Source organism: Ambystoma mexicanum, chromosome 10 (assembly GCF_040938575.1).
Source record: "Ambystoma mexicanum isolate Mex_15411 chromosome 10, UKY_AmexF1_1, whole genome shotgun sequence".
Lineage (NCBI taxonomy): Eukaryota > Metazoa > Chordata > Amphibia > Caudata > Ambystomatidae > Ambystoma > Ambystoma mexicanum.
In genome coordinates this window covers 476038775-476058217 of record NC_090932.1, presented here as the reverse complement: position 1 = coordinate 476058217, position 19443 = coordinate 476038775, and the positions used below count along the sequence as shown (strand labels likewise).

At 51.2% G+C, this 19443-nt stretch overlaps 1 protein-coding gene across 1 annotated transcript in view; it reads right to left on the bottom strand.

Moving 5' to 3' along the window:
• The window catches only part of LOC138491507 (alpha-1,4-N-acetylglucosaminyltransferase-like), a 562029-nt gene that overhangs the window by 420086 nt on the left and 122500 nt on the right, over window positions 1-19443 (bottom strand). The window contains exon 2 of the mRNA XM_069618041.1: window positions 18787-19256. Within this exon, the coding sequence (XP_069474142.1) occupies window positions 18787-19227 (441 nt within the window). The 5' untranslated portion in view covers window positions 19228-19256. The remainder of the gene's footprint in view (window positions 1-18786; window positions 19257-19443) is intronic.

Genomic DNA, 19443 nt, shown 5'->3' with positions numbered 1-19443 from the left:
CCTTTGGTCCAATGAAATCGCGTACGCGTGCTGACGCGCTTACGCGCTAAGGGCCTTTCCTCGATTTTCGCGCTGACGTGCAGGATTTTCACGTGCTAAATCACTCCGTATCAAGCTGGCCACGCGTATGCACACGGAATACCACGCTCCTGCCCAGAAGGCCGAACTACTGCCCCCCAGAGCCCCGAGCACGCTCCCACCTGCCATCTGCTGCTGCCTGACTGCCTGCTGCCCACGTGCACTTCCATTTGCTGCCTGCACATCAGCCAGGGGTGCTGTTGCTGTGACCACCCCTGCTGGTACCGAAGACTCCCGTCTGGGATTCCATCGCTCCACAGCCCAGCCCCAGGACCCAGTTGCCCACCCACTCCTGCCTCTGGGGTTGTCATGTCGGGGCAAACACCATCTGTGACCACTGACAACCCCCGGCCAGAGAGGCAGAGGGGCACCAGCTTCAGTGCCACCGAAGTTGTTGTCCTGGTGGAGCAAGTCCTGGGGCAGTATGATGCCCTCTTCGGAAGTTCCCGTGCCGACAAGGAAGGACGGACTCGGATCTGGACTGACATCGTGACTGCCATCAACGCGGAGGGGGTGGCAGTCCGCGACTTACAACATGTCAGGAAGCGCTGGGAGGACTTCAGGTCCAGGACCCTGAACAAGGCCCGGCGCCTCTTGAAGGCAGCGGATGCCAAGGGGCGCCGGGGCCACTTGTCGGAAGAACAGATGAGGGTCCTGGAACGCATATCCCCAGCGCTCCACGTCCAGGTCCTAGAGAAGCAGACCCGTCTGGAGTCGAGCGGTGAGTGTACATGCATCCTGATTGTGAGCAGTGCATGTGGTGATTATTCAGTATTATGCAGGTTGCACATCTGTTTGTATGGGGTCGAGTATGGGTGGGGGTGTACAGGGCCGTGGGGCTGACACATGCGAGGGCTGTGATGTGTGAGACATGGATGGTGCTTGTGTGTGTAGGCTTGCATGCCAAATGCAGTTGTGTGGGCACACATGTTTGGCTGAATGTGTATGTAAGTAGACATGTCCGTGATGTCACGCATGTATGTTGTTTTCGGCTGCATGTATCAGCACTGTGTACATGTGCATGTGTGTGTATTTGACAAGGGTGCAACAGTGATGCAACATGGATGCATGTGACAGCGGTATGTGGAAGCCTGATTGGCAGATGTGACATGGATGCCCGTCTGAACAGTGCGACACTTGGCAGAGGTGTACACATGCATGCAAGTGTGGTGGTGTGTGTACATGTGTGGTGCACTTCCTGTGTTGCATGTGATGTCTGGCTCACCTTTGGCTGCTCATGCTGTTGTATGTGTATGGATGGTGGTGGCAGTTGCGATATGGCTGTGGTATGGCTCATGTGTGCGAGTTGTAATGACATGTATGTTGGGGATTGTGATGACATGTCTGAGGTTTGCCAATGCCACTCATGTACAACTGTCATGTGTGTATGTGTCCATTGTACAGTGCCCTGATGCCTGTGTTTTGTTTCTATCTGTCTGCAGCGTCAACTGATGAAGAGGGCGGAGAAGGTGCTGTGGAGCACAGCGGCGGGGATCCGACCGCCAGCCGGAGACGCAAGGCCCGGCTTCCCTCCCAGGTTGTCATCTCGTCGGGGAGTGAGGAGTCTGGTGCCGTGTCCCAGGCCGCAGCTGCCGGGGGGAGGTCCAAGAGGCAGAGGTTGGAGTTGGACTCCTCGGCAGCAGAAGGGGCAGCTGGGACCCCACAGGGCCCAACAGGGGAAGATGGCACGGAGTCATCCAGGTTGGTGGGGGGTTTGGTGGAGGAGGAGGCCGTGCAAGCACCACAGACGGGGTCTGGAGGTGGGGATCCCACTGGTGCTAGTGGTGCAGTGCAGGACCAGGGACAGGAGGCAGCACAGGCCGCCGCGGAGGTGCCTGTGTGCAATCCTGTCCCTGATCCTGTCCCTGCATCATCTTGCACCAGCAGGGATGCTTACGTCCAGACCCGTTTTCAGGCAGGGGATGAGCTCACGTCAACTGGCCTTCCTCTGCCTGCGGACGTGGCTATCCAGGTCCGGGTTGAGCCTGTCCTGGCTGGTGTGGCGTTGCGTCAACGGGCCATGCGAGGTGACCTGCAGTCTTTTCATGAAGAGACTGCACGTCATCTCGAATGGCTCGTTGACCACGTCAGCCTGCTGGGACAGGTCACCCAGGCTGGATTCCTCCGTCTGATGGGGCTTGCTCCGAACCCCTCCTCAACTGGACCCCCTACGCGCCAGTCGTCCTCTGTGCCATCTTCCCACCCATCAGTCACCTGGGTGCCCTGTGGAGCTGCCTCTGACGGTGCGGCCAGGCTGGTGGAGGAGGCATCCCTGCCACAGTCGGGAGTCGGACGTCCAGCAGGGATGGCCACTTAAACAACTGCACCCCAGCCGGCGGAGGATGTGCAGGCAGCAGGAGGCAGTGCACGGGCAGAGGCAGAGCAGCAGCAGCAACATGGTGGGAGCCATGAAGGCTCGGGGCCTTCGACATCGGAGGGGCAGGCATCGGCCGGAGGGCAGGAGGACCCAGGACAGAGAGTGTCTTCCGTGTGGCAGCGGTTGGGCCACGCCATAGATTCGGAGCGGCAGCGGGCGGAAGAGGCACGGCTCACAATGGTCAGGGCGGAGAACTCCATGCGGAGGGCCCTGAGGCGGGCCGAGTGCCTCGAGGCAATCCGCAGGGGTTTGGAGGTGGACACGGCGACGGCCCTGCGGACCCTCGGGGCCCTGGAGGAGGACCGCCTCCGGGACATTGAGGAGGAGTTCGAGGATGCCCTGGCCCGTAACATCCACAAGTGAGCCGTGAAACTAGCCCGCTGCCCTTGTACATAGTTTCTAGGTAGTGTTAGGTTTCATTTTTGTTTTTATTTTATTTGGACCTTTCGGACATTGGCCACATTTTTGTATATAGTTTTTTTATTAGTTAGAGTAGTTAGATAGGTTTCCTTTATTTTGTTGGGATAATGGCCCCTGGATTGTTCCCATGTACATAGTTGACAGTTGGATTGTGTTTTTTTTTCTATTTTTGACCATGGAGCAATGGCTTTCTTTTTCATTTACCATTGGATTTAGTTTTGTGGACATCGACTTTGGACATTACTTTGGATTTATATTTTTGGTTTTGGTTTTTTTGACGGACATGCTTCTTTTCATTTTTGTACATTCAAGTTTCTGTTTCTTCTTTTTTTATTCTATTGATGTTTCCTTTAATACATATTATTTTTGGTGAACTTCAATGTGTCGTATCTTATTGGTTTCATGCTTTTCATGATATGTGTTTTGAGATTCACTGACACCCATTGGGTGTATGTGAGGGAAATGTGTTTGTTTCGGAACTTGCAATTGGTGTTCTGTGATGTAATTGCAAATTATGAGTGGGTGGATGCAATACTCGCGTGGGTGTTTTGCATTTGGATGCTGGCCATAGGGACCAGGGATCTAGATTGTGATGACATGTTGGCTGGGGAACATGAGTTGCACATGGGTGGGGGCCTGCTGGCAGGTGCCCCACAGTGCTGGGGGGGTGGGGGTGGTGTGAGACATGGGTGGGGGCCTGGTGGAGGCTGCCCCTGGTGGCTGGGGGGTGGGGGTGGTGGGGAACATGAGTTGGGCATGGGTGGGGGCCTGCTGGCAGGTGCCCCACAGTGCTGGGCGGTGGGGGTGGTGGGGAACATGAGTTGGACATGGGTGGGGGCCTGCTGGCAGGTGCCTCACAGTGCTGGGGGGTGGGGGTGGTGGGGAACATGAGTTGGACATGGGAGGGGGCCTGCTGGCAGGTGCCCCACAGTGCTGGGGGGTGGGGGTGGTGGGGAACATGAGTTGGACATGGGTGGGGGCCTGCTGGCAGGTGCCCCACAGTGCTGGTGGGTGGGGGTGGTGGGGAACATGAGTTGGACATGGGTGGGGGCCTGCTGGCAGGTGCCCCACAGTGCTGGGGGGTGGGGGTGGTGGGGAACATGAGTTGGACATGGGTGGGGGCCTGCTGGCAGGTGCCCCACAGTGCTGGGGGGTGGGGGTGGTGGGGAACATGAGTTGGACATGGGTGGGGGCCTGCTGGCTGGTGCCCCACAGTGCTGGGCGGGGGTGGGGGTGGTGTGAGACATGGGTGGGGGCCTGATGGAGGCTGCCTCTGTTGGCTGGGGGGTGGGGGTGGTGGGGAACATGAGTTGGACATGGGAGGGGGCCTGCTGGCAGGTGCCCCACAGTGCTGGGGGGTGGGGGTGGTGGGGAACATGAGTTGGACATGGGTGGGGGCCTGCTGGCAGGTGCCCCACAGTGCTGGGGGGTGGTGGTGGTGGGGAACATGAGTTGGACATGGGTGGGGGCCTGCTGGCAGGTGCCCCACAGTGCTGGGGGGTGGGGGTGGTGGGGAACATGAGTTGGACATGGGTGGGGGCCTGCTGGCAGGTGCCCCACAGTGCTGGGCGGGGGTGGGGGTGGTGTGAGACATGGGTGGGGGCCTGGTGGAGGCTGCCACTGGTGGCTGGGGGGTGGTGGGGAACATGAGTTGGACATGGGTGGGGGCCTGCTGGCAGGTGCCCCACAGTGCTGGGGGGTGGGGGTGGTGGGGAACATGAGTTGGACATGGGTGGGGGCCTGCTGGCAGGTGCCCCACAGTGCTGGGGGGTGGGGGTGGTGGGGAACATGAGTTGGACATGGGTAGGGGCCTGCTGGCAGGTGCCCCACAGTGCTGGGGGGTGGGGGGGGTGGGGAACATGAGTTGGACATGGGTGGGGGCCTTCTGGCAGGTGCCCCACAGTGCTGGGGGGTGGGGGTGGTGGGGAACATGAGTTGGACATGGGTGGGGGCCTGCTGGCAGGTGCCCCACAGTGCTGGGGGGTGGGGGTGGTGGGGAAAATGAGTTGGACATGGGTGGGGGCCTGCTGGCAGGTGCCCCACAGTGCTGGGGGGTGAGGGTGGTGGGGAACATGAGTTGGACATGGGTGGGGGCCTGCTGGCAGGTGCCCCACAGTGCTGGGGTGTGGGGGTGGTGTGAGACATGGGTGGGGGCCTGGTGGAGGCTGCCCCTGGTGGCTGGGGGTGCAGGGGGACATGCGTTGGTGGGCAGTAGTGCAAGTTGACATGTGGGTTGGCTGGGGGGCATGGCCATGGTGGGTGGGGTGCCTGTGGGACATGTGCAGGGTAGGCCCCTGTGGTGTGAGCCACCTGCAGGGGCCGTGGAGGGTGTAGAGGGAACACCTGGGAGGGCCCACACGTGCAATTCATGTGTGGTGCTCCCCGCGCACCCCTGTAATACAAGTACCCTGCTGATATCGCGTGTGGAACTTCACGCGCACCCCGAAATACACGTACCCTGATGGAATCGCGTGTGGAACTTCCGCGCACCCCTGAGATACGCGTACCCTGCTCGCACGGGCCCAATCGCGTGTGGAACTTCCCGCGCACCCCTGAAATACACGTACCCTGCTGGAATTGCGTGTGTAACTTCCCATGCACCCTGAAATACACGTACCCTGCTGATATCGTGTGTGGAACTTCACGCGCACCCCGAAATACACGTACCCTGATGGAATCGCGTGTGGAACTTCCCGCGCACCCCTGAGATACGCGTACCCTGCTCGCACAGGCCCAATCGCGTGTGGAACTTCCTGCGCACCCCTGAAATACACGTACCCTGCTGGAATCGCGTGTGTAACTTCCCATGCACCCTGAAATACACGTACCCTGCTGATATCGCGTGTGGAACTTCACGCGCACCCCGAAATACACGTACCCTGATGGAATTGCGTGTGGAACTTCCCGCGCACCCCTGAGATACGCGTACCCTGCTCGCACGGGCCCAATCGCGTGTGGAAATTCCCGCGCACCCCTGAAATTCACGTACCCTGCGGAAATCGCATGTGTAACTTCCCCTGCACCCCGAAATACACATACCCTGATGGAATCGCGTGTGGAACTTCCCGCGCACCCCTGAAATACGCGTACCCTGCTCGCACGGGGCCAATCGCGTGAGGTACTTCCCGCGCACCCCTGAAATACACGTACCCTGCGGAAATCGCGTGTGGAACTTCCCGCGCACCCCTGAAATACACGAGCCCAGGCCAATCGCGTGTGGAACTTCCCGCGCACCCCTGAAATACACGCGCCCAGGCCAATCGCGTGTGGAACTTCCCGCGCACCCCTGAAATACACGCGCTCAGGCCAATCGCGTGTGGAACTTCCCGCGCACCCCTGAAATACACGCGCCCAGGCCAATCGCGTGTGGAACTTCCCGCGCACCCCTGAAATACACGCGCCCAGGCCTATCGCGTGTGGAACTTCCCGCGCACCCCTGAAATACACATACCCTGCGGAAATCACGTGTGTAACTTCCCCTGCACTCTGAAATACACTTACCCTGCTGATAGCACCCTGAAATACACGTACCCTGATGGAATCGCGTGAGGTACTTCCCGCGCACCCCAGTGATACACATAGCCCGCTTGCTGTGCTGGTACAGGGTTGGCGCAGCCCTTTGCGCTGGATTGGGTATATTGATGGCTTTTCCCTGCGCGAGAGGCGTTCTTAGGGGCGTAACTGGCGCTGCTGCAGGGTAGCTGCGCCACTGTGCACCACGGCTGGTTTTGGTGGCTGGAATCCATGAATACGCTGTGCGCGGAAATGGATTTTAGCGCACGCGGCTGGCACAGGGATTCGCACGCGCACACTGTGCGCCAGCCGTGTGCGCCACTTGTGCGCTGAATTCTATGAATTACCCCCTTTATGTCTTTTCTCCAGGATGGCCACCAGAATTGTCGTTTGATCTTTTCCTCAGTTTTAGCGAAACCAGGATGTCCTTCCATTAATGTATCATGATAATGGGCAATAACGAGTTCTTGCAGTTCTTTGTTAGGCAGAAATAATCGCCCCTTTAAGTACGGTAAATCGTTATTAACGGAAAAGTGTGGCCCCTTTTGGTTCCATTCTTGTAAGGCTGTGGAGTCTAATAGTTGTTTAACTCGAGTTTGAACGTCCTCAATAGTTTGTAAAGAGGTCAAACCCAAAATTCTCTGTTCAGGTATAATCGGTACAGGTTCTAAGCTTGAATTGGTTTCTTCCATCCCAATCCGGGATAAAGCGTCCGCTTTGCCATTCTTGCAACCAGGGCGATATGTGATTACAAAATCAAATTCCGCAAAGAATAAAGCCCATCGGAGTTGACGTGATGATTGGGCTTTGGCCGTCTTTAAATATTGAAAATTTCTGTGATCTGTAATCACCGTGATGGTGTGTCTTGCGCTGAGGAGGTAATGACGCCAAGCTTTGAAGGCGGACTTAATAGCTAGTAACTCCTTGTCGGTGATTGCGTAATTAATTTCAGGAGCCGAGAATTTTCTGGACCAAAAGGCTACAGGGTGTAGTTGGTTAATTATTGGATCCCTTTGAGACAGGACAGCTCCCATGGCTAAGCTGGATGCGTCGGTTTCAAAAATGTAAGGGAGATCTAGGCGTGGATGCTTCAACACAGGTGCGGAGGTGAATTTAGTCTTTAGGTCTTGAAAGGCCTGTTCTGCCTCATGAGTCCATTCGAAGCGTTTATTCTTCCGTAAGAGAGCTGTGATGGGTTGGACAACTCGAGAAAATTCCGGGATGAATCTTCGATAAAAATTGGCAAAACCAAGCATGCTCTGAACCCCCTTCACAGAGCTAGGAGATGGCCATTTGAGGATGGCGTCCACCTTTCGCGAGTCCATTCGGACTCCTTTAGGTGTCAGGATGAATCCAAGAAACTCAACTTCTGTGGTATGAAAAACGCATTTTTCGAGTTTTGCAAACAGTTTGTGCTGGCGCAATTTTTCAAGAACTGCCCTGACATGTTTTCTGTGATCGGATTCCGAAGAGGAGTACACCAGGATGTCGTTGATATATACGATGACGCAAACATCGATAAGTTCCCGAAGAACATCATTCATAAAGTATTGAAAGGCGGCAGGTGCGTTGCACAATCAGAAGGGCATCACCTGATATTCAAAGAGCCCATATTTGGTGCGGAATGCAGTCTTCCATTCGTCACCTTCTTTTATACGCACCAGGTGATAAGCTCCTCTGAGATCTAACTTGGTGTATATACAAGCATCTTTTACCTGGTCGAGAAGTTCAGGGATCAGAGGCAGAGGATAACGATTCTTAATCGTTATTTGATTTAGGGCGCAGTAGTCAATACATGTTCTAAGGTCGCCTTCTTTTTTTGGCACGAAGAACAGAGCTGAGGAAACAGGAGACTTTGACGGGCGAATAAAACCATTGGCAAGGTACTGATCTAAATACTGACGCAAATGAAGGTTCTCAGGTTCAGTAAGAGCATGAATCCTACTACAAGGCGGTTGAGCATTGGGTACCAGATCGATTTGACAATCGTACGACCGGTGGGGAGGTAACGTGTTGGCCTGTTCTTTTTGGAAAACGTCTTGGAATTCTTGGTACTCAGCCGGTACTTGTATAGTGGCAGAAGTTACTGAGGCCTGGCCCATATTTGGATTTCTTGGATAACAAGTTTGTTCACAATCAGGAAAGGTTATTCTCTTTGCTCGCCAGTCTATTCGAGGATTATGTGTTTCTAACCAAGGAATTCCTAGAATTACTTGAAACTGTGGGGCCTTGATTACGTCAAACACAATAGCTTCCCGATGTTCATCCTGACCCACTAGTGTCACTTCTGTAGTGGAATGAGTTACCGGCCCTGAGGCTATTTTGGTTCCATCAACTGTAGTAATGACATCCTTGTTAGTTTTCGGACGGAGAGGAAGATTAATCCTGGAGGCCAATTCACGATCTACATAGTTTCCAATAGCTCCACTGTCGATGTATGCCTTTATAGCATGCAACCGCCAAGGCTGTTTCAGATCCACGAGGACCATTGGCATGATGAAATGCGAGGTAAAAGAGTTTGTTTTCAAGCTCGGCAAGCGGACCTCTACGCTTGTCAGGCTTGGTCGTTTCCCGAATCAGGTTCTGTTAAATTGTTGTCAGTGGCTCCAACCACCTTCTTAGGTGGTTTTACTGGACAATCTCGTAGAAAGTGACCAGAAGCCCCGCAAAAGAGACATAATTGCTTTTGCCGCCTTCTCTCCCGTTCCTTCTGCGTTAACGGTCCTTTAACTCCACCGATTTGCATAGGTTCTGAAACGTCGGTACTCTTGGGGTTAGCGTGAGTTTTGATCAACACTCTGGTTTCAAACTTGGAGCAATCTGCTTTTCTATTCTGAAGTCTGTGATCAAGTTGGACCACAAGGTCTATGTACTCCGCGCAGACTTGGGGTGGATTTACTTTTTGGGCTAGCACGTCTTTAAGTTCTCCGCGCAGACCTCGATGAAATAATGTGATCCTTTTATTCTCTCACCACCCAGTTTCCACAACCAACCTATTAAAGGTGGCGATGTAAAATAAGAGATCCTGGTTACCTTGTCGTAAGGATAGCAGTTCGTTGTCTAGGGCCTGTCCCTGAGAGTGTCGAGCGAATAATCTTTCCATGCTTGCCTGGAAGCCTTGAAAATCCTGGAGAATTGGGTCATCTTGATTTACCAAAGGAACTGACCAATCGGCAGCACTGCCGCTGAGATATGATAATACAAAAGCTACCTTGGTCTGGTCATTAGGGAAGGCCCCAGGTCTGCATAGGAAGTGTAAGCGACATTGGTTCATAAAAACGGCATATTTCTTGGGGTCCCCAGCAAAACGTTCAGGCGGGGCCAAAGGCATGTTTCCAGGTAGATTGATTTGTACGGGGTTATTCGAAATCATAGAAGTGGGATTACCCCCGGAACTAGGTAAAGGAGTTTGTCCTGCCTGACCCTGCAACAACCGTTTGGCCAGGTCATCAGTTCTTTCCTTAGATAGGATCAGTTCTCTTTTGAGAGCGTTAGTCTCCTGGCGGGCGGAATGTACTTCTGCCCGTAATTCCCCCAAAAGCTGGGCCAGCTGGTCTGTCTCGGAAGTTTCCATAGCGCCCGGGTGGGAAATTGTAGGTAGGCTTTGCGTTCTGTTACGCTCACCTGACTCCCACGGAGGCGCAGGCATGGTTTGGAGTGCTGTTGCCTCTTCTATGGTGAAGCGCAGGACTTGGAAGATGGACAGGACCGGACCCTCAAATTTGGCTTGTCTGGCTTGCAGAAATATCCTTCTGTCTGTGAAAAGGGAGTATTAACAATCTGCCGGATAATGTGTAAGCCTCCCACTCCCTTCTCACCCTCCACGAAACCCTTCTGCGATTCCCTGTGAAGTCTCACCTTAGGGTCTGAAAGGACGAGCTCTCCATCCTGCTTCTGATGCAGGGGCGCGTTGTAATCCAGTTACTTCACTGGATCATGGATTGTAGAGAGTTCAAGTTTGCTTGACCTTCCCGGTAAATTACTGTGAGAATTCTGATTATAAGTATGAGCCCAAAATAATAATTGTCTGTTGTCTCTATTTCAGGTGCAGAACAAAGATTCCGAGATGAGCAATGGAACCGACGAAGGAAACTCAGGTGAGTTGTTTGATGAGAGGTTCCTTTAGTGTCCTTGCATTAATGCACTAATGCTTGTGTCTTTTTTCCCCATAGGGGCCGGGTTTGGAAATGCCAGAGATATGGCACCGACCCGAAGTGAGAGGTGCAGTTCCAGTAGATATCAGGTAAGTCTTTAATGAGCGTTCAGGTAATGTCTTAGCATTCGCTCACTAACGCTGATGTCTCTTTTTTCCCCTTAGGGGCCGGGGTCCGGAAATGCCAGGATGCGGCACCGACCCGAAATGAAGTGGGAATGACCCAACAGGTAAGTCTTATGATGGCAAATTAAGGTTTTCTTATTCTCTTCCCAAGCTCACCTTTGTTCTTGTCTTTTTCTCCCTAGGCGCTGAAATGTGGCTGCGGATCCAGATGGTCGCTGATGAACATGGAGGCGCCTAGTAAAGGTGAGTGGAATGCGGCGCTGCAGCGATCGATGCAATGTGCTTTTAAAATGAATGTCTTCCTTTTCAGGATCGTCGGCGAAATGTCTCCTGAATGCGGATATAGCAGGTAAGGACTCTTCTTTCTCCTATTCTCTTCTCTTCTCCCTTTGCAGGTGTTCCAGGATGCTGGCGGGCGTGGCAGGAGTCACGATGCAGGAGCAGACACGGTGAGCGTCCAGCTGCTAGATGCAGAACAACGCGAAGCGTGAGTTGCTGCTTGGGCGTGGCTTAAATAGCCTTCAAAGTAGTTCCAGGTATGTATCCTTCCTCTCAGGTATGTATTCTTCCTCCGGCCACACCCGTGTGGTTAATTAGTCCCCAAAGATAAAGTAGTCCCATTCAGGCCTCTAGATGGCCCGGATGTTGCAGCATGGTCTGCATCAGGTAAGTTTACACCAAGCACCTTTAAACACAAAGTCATCTTTTATGAGCCTGGCGCCTATGGCGCCAGGACTGTTATCCAATATGAGCCTGGCGCCAAAGGCGCCAGGACTGAGTCCAAAGGGCCCCTACTTGGGGCTGCTGAGACTTCCCTCAGGGACATGATGTCTGCCTCTGGGGTAGCTGGGCCTGGTCTGGCTCCTTGGAGGTAGGCATCATGACACAGCGGAAGCCCACCCAAATATACTCCCAATCACAAACAGGTCCGCAAGTGAACAGGCGGGTTTACACATGCTGCTTTGCTTTGTGGACGATATGATATGCATACGCACGGAACAATCTTTAAAATTCCTGGTGTTTATTTACTTCACGAACGCTTATTCACCTGAATGAGGAATACAAGACATGCATGCTTTACGAATATACGTCTCTTTTAATGACCAAGTTTAACCTCTACGCTGGAGTTTCTGCCCCTATTAGAAACCTGGAGAAAAAGTAACCTAGTTAAGATTTAAATGCAACATCTCCAGGTTGGGTACTTGAGTATGAATAATTAATTAATCAATTTATAATAAACAGGAGGATTGTCAGATACCCGAATCCTGATAGAAATAAAACTAAAACTCTAACCAAAAAAAAAAAACTTCGACATAGTATCAAGTAGGGGAAATTAATATATTCACCCACTATGCTCTTTTTTCTTGTTGAAGTGCTCGCAGCGCTTATGAGTCTGATGGGACTCTCTCTGACAACACGAGATCAGTGCAGGCATTCCGACGATAGGTAAGCCCTATCTGGAGACAGATCTATTCTAAATCTAACCAGCAAGTGAAATGTAAACTAATCTCTAGTTTTTTTCTGTTATTCTTTTCCTGTTCTACCAATGATGTTTCCCTACCTCCCCTTCCTCTCCCATGGTGATCGCTCACGCTACAACTTTTTCTCATGTCCCGTCACCACATTTGGGCACCATGATGGTATGTTTTATGTTTTTATGTTTTGATGGATTTACACATGTTTTCTCGAAATCATAATGTTGTGGAAACAAACTGGTGATATATTTTGTTTTGTGTTTTTAACAAAAATGCTGATCTGTTCGGGTCATATGCTGGATAATATGATTGATATGTATTTGGTCTTTTGGGAACCCCTGGGAATCTGTTTTATCTATACATCACACAAATTCACTTTAATTTTATTGTAATTCTGTTATCTTGTACGTAGTATATCAAGCCATAATGCCCAGATATGAAAAAGGCACACTTAGGGTGCCGAAACACATGTCATCCTTATGGGCTATCAATAAATATAAGATGAATCAAGAAAAACTGGTTTTGGTTGATACCTGAACTTCACTGTGGCGCAGTAATAGATGGGCTCAGAAACCCTTTTTCATTGTCTGATTTAATCACCCCTTGGAGTACTTCATAGAACGTTTCTGCTACATGTGAGCTACATGTGAGTATGCCGTGGTTGCTACTCTCTTGACGATGGGGAATTGGGAGTACTTGTCTATAAACAGCAGGAGATACTCCCCTGACTCACTTGGTCCATAGAAATCACCTGCTACCCTGTCCCATGGCCAATCCGGGTTATGTGCCGGCTGTAGCAGTATTTTGGCCTCTGCTCTTGCTGTGCACTGGCATGCAAGGCAGTTCTTACCCAACCCAGCTGTTGACCAGTGAGTACAAAAAGGGGATTCAGACATGACAGCGTAGTTGCCTCTTCGTGTTTTCAGCTCCTCAATGTCCTTCATGCGCTGTCTTAATAACCTCAGCTCTGGGCGTCGCAGGGATGATAAGCCAACATCTTCTCAGCAAGACGGCATGATCTTTGATGGCCAATTCAGTGTTTATCCTTGCCAGTCGTTCCAGCTCCTCTCTACATAGCCCCGGGTGGTTTAACATTGCCTGCCGGTAGTCCTTCAACTTATTGTTGTTTGTTAGACTAATGGCCAGTGCCATGGATGGGTCGGCAGCCAATGCAGTTGCAACCGACTCAAGAGACAATTCAAGGGGCAGTGAGTTGGCAGTGACATAATCAATGTATTCAACGTCCCCTGATTGAGTGGTTGGAGAGCCCGCCGGATGGCGAGATAGGTAATAAACTGGGTTACGGTCACCTCCAAGCCTGTGGACAATGTCATTGTTATATTCCTGTAGCCTGATGCCCCACCTCTCAATCCTGGGGGCATCTTTGTACATGGAGTCCCAAACAGGGATAGTAACACCTGGTGGTCCGTAATCAGTGTAAAATGTTTCCCAATAATGAAGTTATGAAAAGGTTTGCAGGCCCAGATGGTTGCCAGACTCTCCTTCTAGGCCTGCGAGTATGTAGATTCGGGAGCGGACAGGGCTCTGCTTGCATAGGCAATGATGTGCCTGGGATGGGTATCAGCGCTGCTCGTCTGTGCCAGGATGGCCCCCAAACCGACTGGGCTGTCGTCCACTGTGATTTCTGGGTGCCAGTTGGAGTTGAAATATACCAGACGGTGTGCTTCCGCCAGGGCCCTTTTGATGGACTCGAAGGCTGCCTGGCAGGCAGGGGACCAGCTGAATGTCACCTCCTTTTGTAGAAGTCTCCAGATGGGTTCAGTGATGGACGCATAATGTGGGATATAGCGTGCACAATATCCGGTCATGCCCAGGAAGGATTGGACGTCCGCTACTCGCAGGAGCTCCTTCAAGTTGACGATAGTCCTGACCTTATTGGGGTTGAGTGTCATGCCGTCGGCAGAAAAAATGTGGACAAAACACTTCTGTTTTACTGAACCGGCATTTCTCAATGTTGAGCGTTAGGCCAGCTTCCTGTATCGCTGTGCATGTGGCAAGCACTGCCGCATTATGGGCTTCGTGTGATGTGTCAAACACAAGAATGTCATGGCTGTAATTCAGCGCGGCCTCAATGGGTCTTATTATCTGCCTTATGGCCTCCTGGAAGATTTCTGCCGCTAGCGAGATACCAAAATTCAGGGGCCGGTAGCAGAATAGGCCCTCATGGGTGGCAAACGTCGTGATGCTCCTTGATTCGGGGTGTAGTTCCAGCTGGTGGTAACCCTGAATCAAGTCAAGCTTCGAAAACATCACTGATTTGTTAAGTTGTACTATCATATACTCTATGCAAAGCCTCGGGTGATGCTCTCTTTGGATTGCAGTGTTCGCCATCTTCATGTCCACGCACAGGCATAGTTGTCCACCTTCCTTTGGCACAATAACCAGGGGGGATACCCATGGAGTCAGCCCCGAAGCTGGCTCGATGATGCCATCGGTGTGTAGTTGATCCAGCTCTCTGGAGAATGCTTCCTGGAGATAGAAACCCACCCTTCGGGGGTGCTGAGGGACAGCTGCACCGATGGGTCGATGTGTAGCTTGACAAGGGGACCTTTAGGCTTTCCCAGTCCCGAGCATAGCTGAGGAAACCTTGTAAGGACATCCTCTTTGGTGATGAGTTCATTGGGGGTGAACGCATCGATCGCGCACACTGCTCCTTCACTTCTGCATCCCTATGCAGACAAGTGTATTATATCACTTTTGCGGATGTGGATGTCGATGAGCCCCAGGCACGATGATGTATGGTAACTGAGGAGGCACCAGCCTTTCGTCGGCCTTCTAATGACATGTATAGTTGTATCCACCTTCAATCCCTTGTGGATGAGGGGGTGTTTGAAATGTCCAATGGTGTTCAGGGGCAATATCATGCCCCACTGGAAAATTCTCAAGTATATCTTCTCCAGTGATGGTCTGCCAGGGATCTGCAGGTATTCCTGCTCCCCCATGATGTTACCGTAGCACCAGAGTCTATTTAGAAGCAGAATTGGCTGTTTCTGTGCTTCTCTTGCCTCCATGTTGTCGTGGATGAGGTTGACATATTCATCCTGGGGCGGTTGATCGTAGCTGATGCTGCCATGATAAGGCAAAACTTGGTGCAAGTCCTCATAGTCCTTATAGTCGTGAGGGGGCTCATCATATTCATCAACGAGACGGGAGGGCTGGTCATAGTACCAGTAGTCTTGGGGATAGTCAGGTGTGTGGTAATACTCTTCTGCCCCGACGTATCGTTGTTGGCCTGGGTGGTAAAACCTGCTCTGGCATGTTTGTGTCTGCGGTGTCCAGTTTAACATCCTGATGGGTGGCTGCGGACTCTGTCTCGGGTAGGGAATGGCCTCCCCTCCCTGCAGATGGACTGGAAGTGTGCTTCTCTCCCACAGTTGGTGCACCTATGCGAGAGGGCTGGGCAGGACCCTGAATGTGGGAATGGCATAACACATATAGCACTGTCTTTTTTGTCTGGGTCTGGGTTGGCTGGTCAATCTGTAGGGTGTATTTTATCTCTCCCCAGGCCGTTGGGTCATTTGCAGGACTGCAGCAATGAGTTTAGAGTTGTTGAGTTTCGAGGCGGGGCTGCCCGTCATGGAGGCGTCTTCAGCGTCAATTCTTTCGAAGATTCTCGCAAGTTCACTAACTTCCTCTATCGAGAGAGGCTTCTTCAACAGCTGTTTTTTGAGGGTAGGTGACAGGCAGCCCTCTATGACCCGTAGTTGTATGGCCTCTTCCAGGGAGTATGCATGGAATTGACAATGGGTGCCTTTGACACTCAGGCAGGTGATGAACTCATCAACAGTCTCTTCGGCCCTCTGCGTTCATTTATTCAACATATACCTCTCGTAGTCTCGGTTCGGCTCAATCACGAGTTTCCTGTTCAGGGCGTTGATCAGTGAGGTGAAATCAGGTTTGTCAGCTGGTGGAATTGTCTTAATAATGGTTTTTATTTCGCTGCCAACCAGGTTGATAAATGGTTGGGTGAATTCTCCTCCCCGGCTGCCTTTACAAAATGATTAAAGTCTTCCATCCACACAGTCCATCGGGGTCCCTTGTCTGCTTGGGAGTTCATGGAGAATGGGAGCAGCATTTGCAGTAAAACTGATTTGGCCCTGTGCACAGGCGGTGGAGTAGCAAGGTTGCTCATGATGGCTGGTGAGTCTGTTGATGTGGAGGGGCCCTGGTATAGTCAAGGTACCACAGTTCTTTGCAGGCCTTCACCTGGGGTGCAGGGCCTGAGGTCTATGTAGAGCATGTAGCCGCACTTGGAGAATCCTTGCATACTACTAGTGGGTGGCGTGTGAGGACCTTGCTGGGCTCAGCGTGCTCAGTGATCTGATGGTTCTGCCCTCTGGGAGGGACGTTGCACTGGGCTGTCCTTCGTGGGACAGTGGGACTTTCTTGCTGCGTGCATTTCCCCCCCACCTTTATGCAAAAGTGGATGAGGGCATGGGTCACGTGATCATGTAGTGGCTCGGATGGCTCGGAGCTGGGCAGCCAGCACGTGCAAGCGTTCTTGGAAGTCGGGCAGTGGCGAAAGTGAAGCAGGGTTGAAACGAAAAGTCACCAACCTTTGTGCTCGTGCTACTCCACAGCACACGTGCCCACCGGTAGACTGCCACGCGGCCTGCATGTGAGGTGATTCATATGGAACGTTAGGTCAAGGACAGCAGGATCGATGGAGTCCTTGCACTCAGGATAGAGCGTTTCTCTACCTCGGCAGGATCGCCGGCACAGATCGGTGAGATATGCGGATTGCAAAATCTCCCACTATGGAAGTCGTAGCGTGGTGGGATCACCAGCCGGCAGTAATGCAGTTGTGCAGTGGGATCACCCGCCTAGAGGACTGGTCTCTGGTCTGTTGGAGACAGCCTCGTTGCCAGTTGTTGCCCGGATGGGCACTTCAATTAAAGGACACAACACTGGAGCTTGCAAATATGTCTTCTTTATTTCAACGTCAACTTGGACCCAACACGCTTCGTTAACTCTCCTCCCTTTCCTCCCACGTCATTAACACATCCCTCCAGTTTGGTGTCTCTTGCTTAAAGGGGCAGAGGCACGTAACAATATGGAAAACCTAAATGGCATACAGTGCCCTTTAGCACCCTGGGAGAGGGTGATGACCAATCAGGATGCTTGGACCGTGGGCTGTATTCTAAAGGACAAGCCCGCGTTCTGAGCACCATGGTAAGCTAGCACCCTCTTCCCTTCCCTGATCTCTCTTCCCCCTCATCTTAGCACCAGTGTAGTTTCCTACACGGGTGCTAATGGTGTCTTTTTTTGTAATTTGAAAAAAAAAGAAACATACCTATACAGCACAGCCCAACGCCATGCAGTGCTGGTGTCCTCAAAGTCCTTTTTCAATGTTGATGACGTCAGCACTATGAACACTGAAAACTGACTTCCAGCACATCAGCACTGCACAGCGCCGGGCTTTAAAAAAAAAGACACCATTAGCACTGGTGCAGGGAACTACACGGTTGCTAATGGCGCTATGCCCCTCGGTGGCATTCCAACCCTTTCGGTAATGGTACAGCAACCCTCGTTAAGGGATCCTCTTTGCCCTCGTGCCTTTAGCTTGAGTGGCTGGCTGTTACCTACAAGGTTGGACCCGCCACTGCTCACAAGGGGCAGCGAACATGAAAGCCGGCATTCAAAGATATCATTCACAGCGTTAAAAGGCATGCACATACCTATAGAGACATAATATGGATTTTCTGAGCAATAAATAAGAAAGAAAGCAATGGAATGGAGAAAGCAGACACTTTGTCATATGAAGGAAAATCGAACTATGCAGAGGATTATGCCAACACGTGCTCTTCATGGTGATAATAACAAGCATAAACTAGTCAAATCTGTGATGCATTGTAATACACACAGATAATGTACAGTTCTGGGCCCATATTATAGAATATTTTCACTCGTGCAGTGATAGTTTGCACTCGGACTAACATTGCACTGGTTCAAATATGCATTGAAATCGTGTGGGGTATTTTTTGGTATTTGCTAGTTGCACAGAGGATACCGCCAATGTGTGCCCTTACATGCAATGCTGTCAAATCTGTGGATTTTTGAATCATTTTCATGTAGTGTGCGGAAGAAACATCTACATTCAGAAGGATGCATGTCATGTTACCACCGTGCACAGAAAAGATCTGTAAATGCCTCCAGCCACGAATGCATGGCACGAGATGCTTACCGTTGAATCCTATAGAATTCAAAACGTTTATAAGGTGCTACAATGTGAGGGATTTAATAGGAACCCAATGCTGTAATACCAGAATTTTTATTTTAAAAATGTGTTTGCTAAAGCATATGTATTTGGCTGGCGGAGTGGACGGGCAGGTAGACATGTAAGATTCGTTCCGCACCGCAGCTCTGTCTGCCAAATACAATCCCACAACAATAGACGAATTGAATGTACAATCACAAGCACAATTTCTATGCATGGATTTTACTCATTTGTCACTGGTCCAGTGATTGGACAATTACCCCTATATGTATTTGCATTAGACCAATTTTTGTCTAGATGCAAATGCCACGCAAAATGGACACTTGCACTGGTGTTATGCTATACTGTGGGCCCAAGTCTTGAAATAACCATTAAGGACATGTATCGTTTGAGAGTAAAATGTTACCTTCAGGTACCAATCCTCCAGAGGGGTGTCGCGGAACAGTTCTTCAAACCTCAAAGGAAGGATGTTGACATTTTTCATTGATGCCAAAAGAAATATTGCCCGGTATTCAGAATTCAGAGGCAAACATGTGTTATGATCTAGACCTTTCATGAGGAAATACACATGTCTGTCAGGATAGGTCCGGGCTGCAGATTCAATAGAACAGGCTACCAGAGAAGGCAGCGTCAGCCTATCTGTCGTCTCTATGAAAAAGATGCCAGGTCCCTGTGGAATTATTGGGTAGACTGCATGACCAGCAGAGGCATTTGCCTGACTTTGCCTTGAGGGAGAATATGCTATCTTTTCAAAGGAAGTGAATGTAAATCCAAGCCTGGCCCAGTAAATAAAGAAGCACATAGCAATTGCCAATACCAGAACTAGTGACTTGATCCATTGCTTCATGGCTGTATTTTGGCTTCAGTTGCAGGCAGCTGTTCAAAAATGGGGAAAAGGACATCCAATCAGAAAAGAGAGTATAAATGTTACTTATGAGAAAGGTATGTTTTACACAACCTACTACATGACTGAGGCAACTTTGTTCATGGACTTGACAAAGCAAAAACGTTTCATTATATGCATTCAACTCGTAAAACTTGTACATTAATTAACTTACCAAAT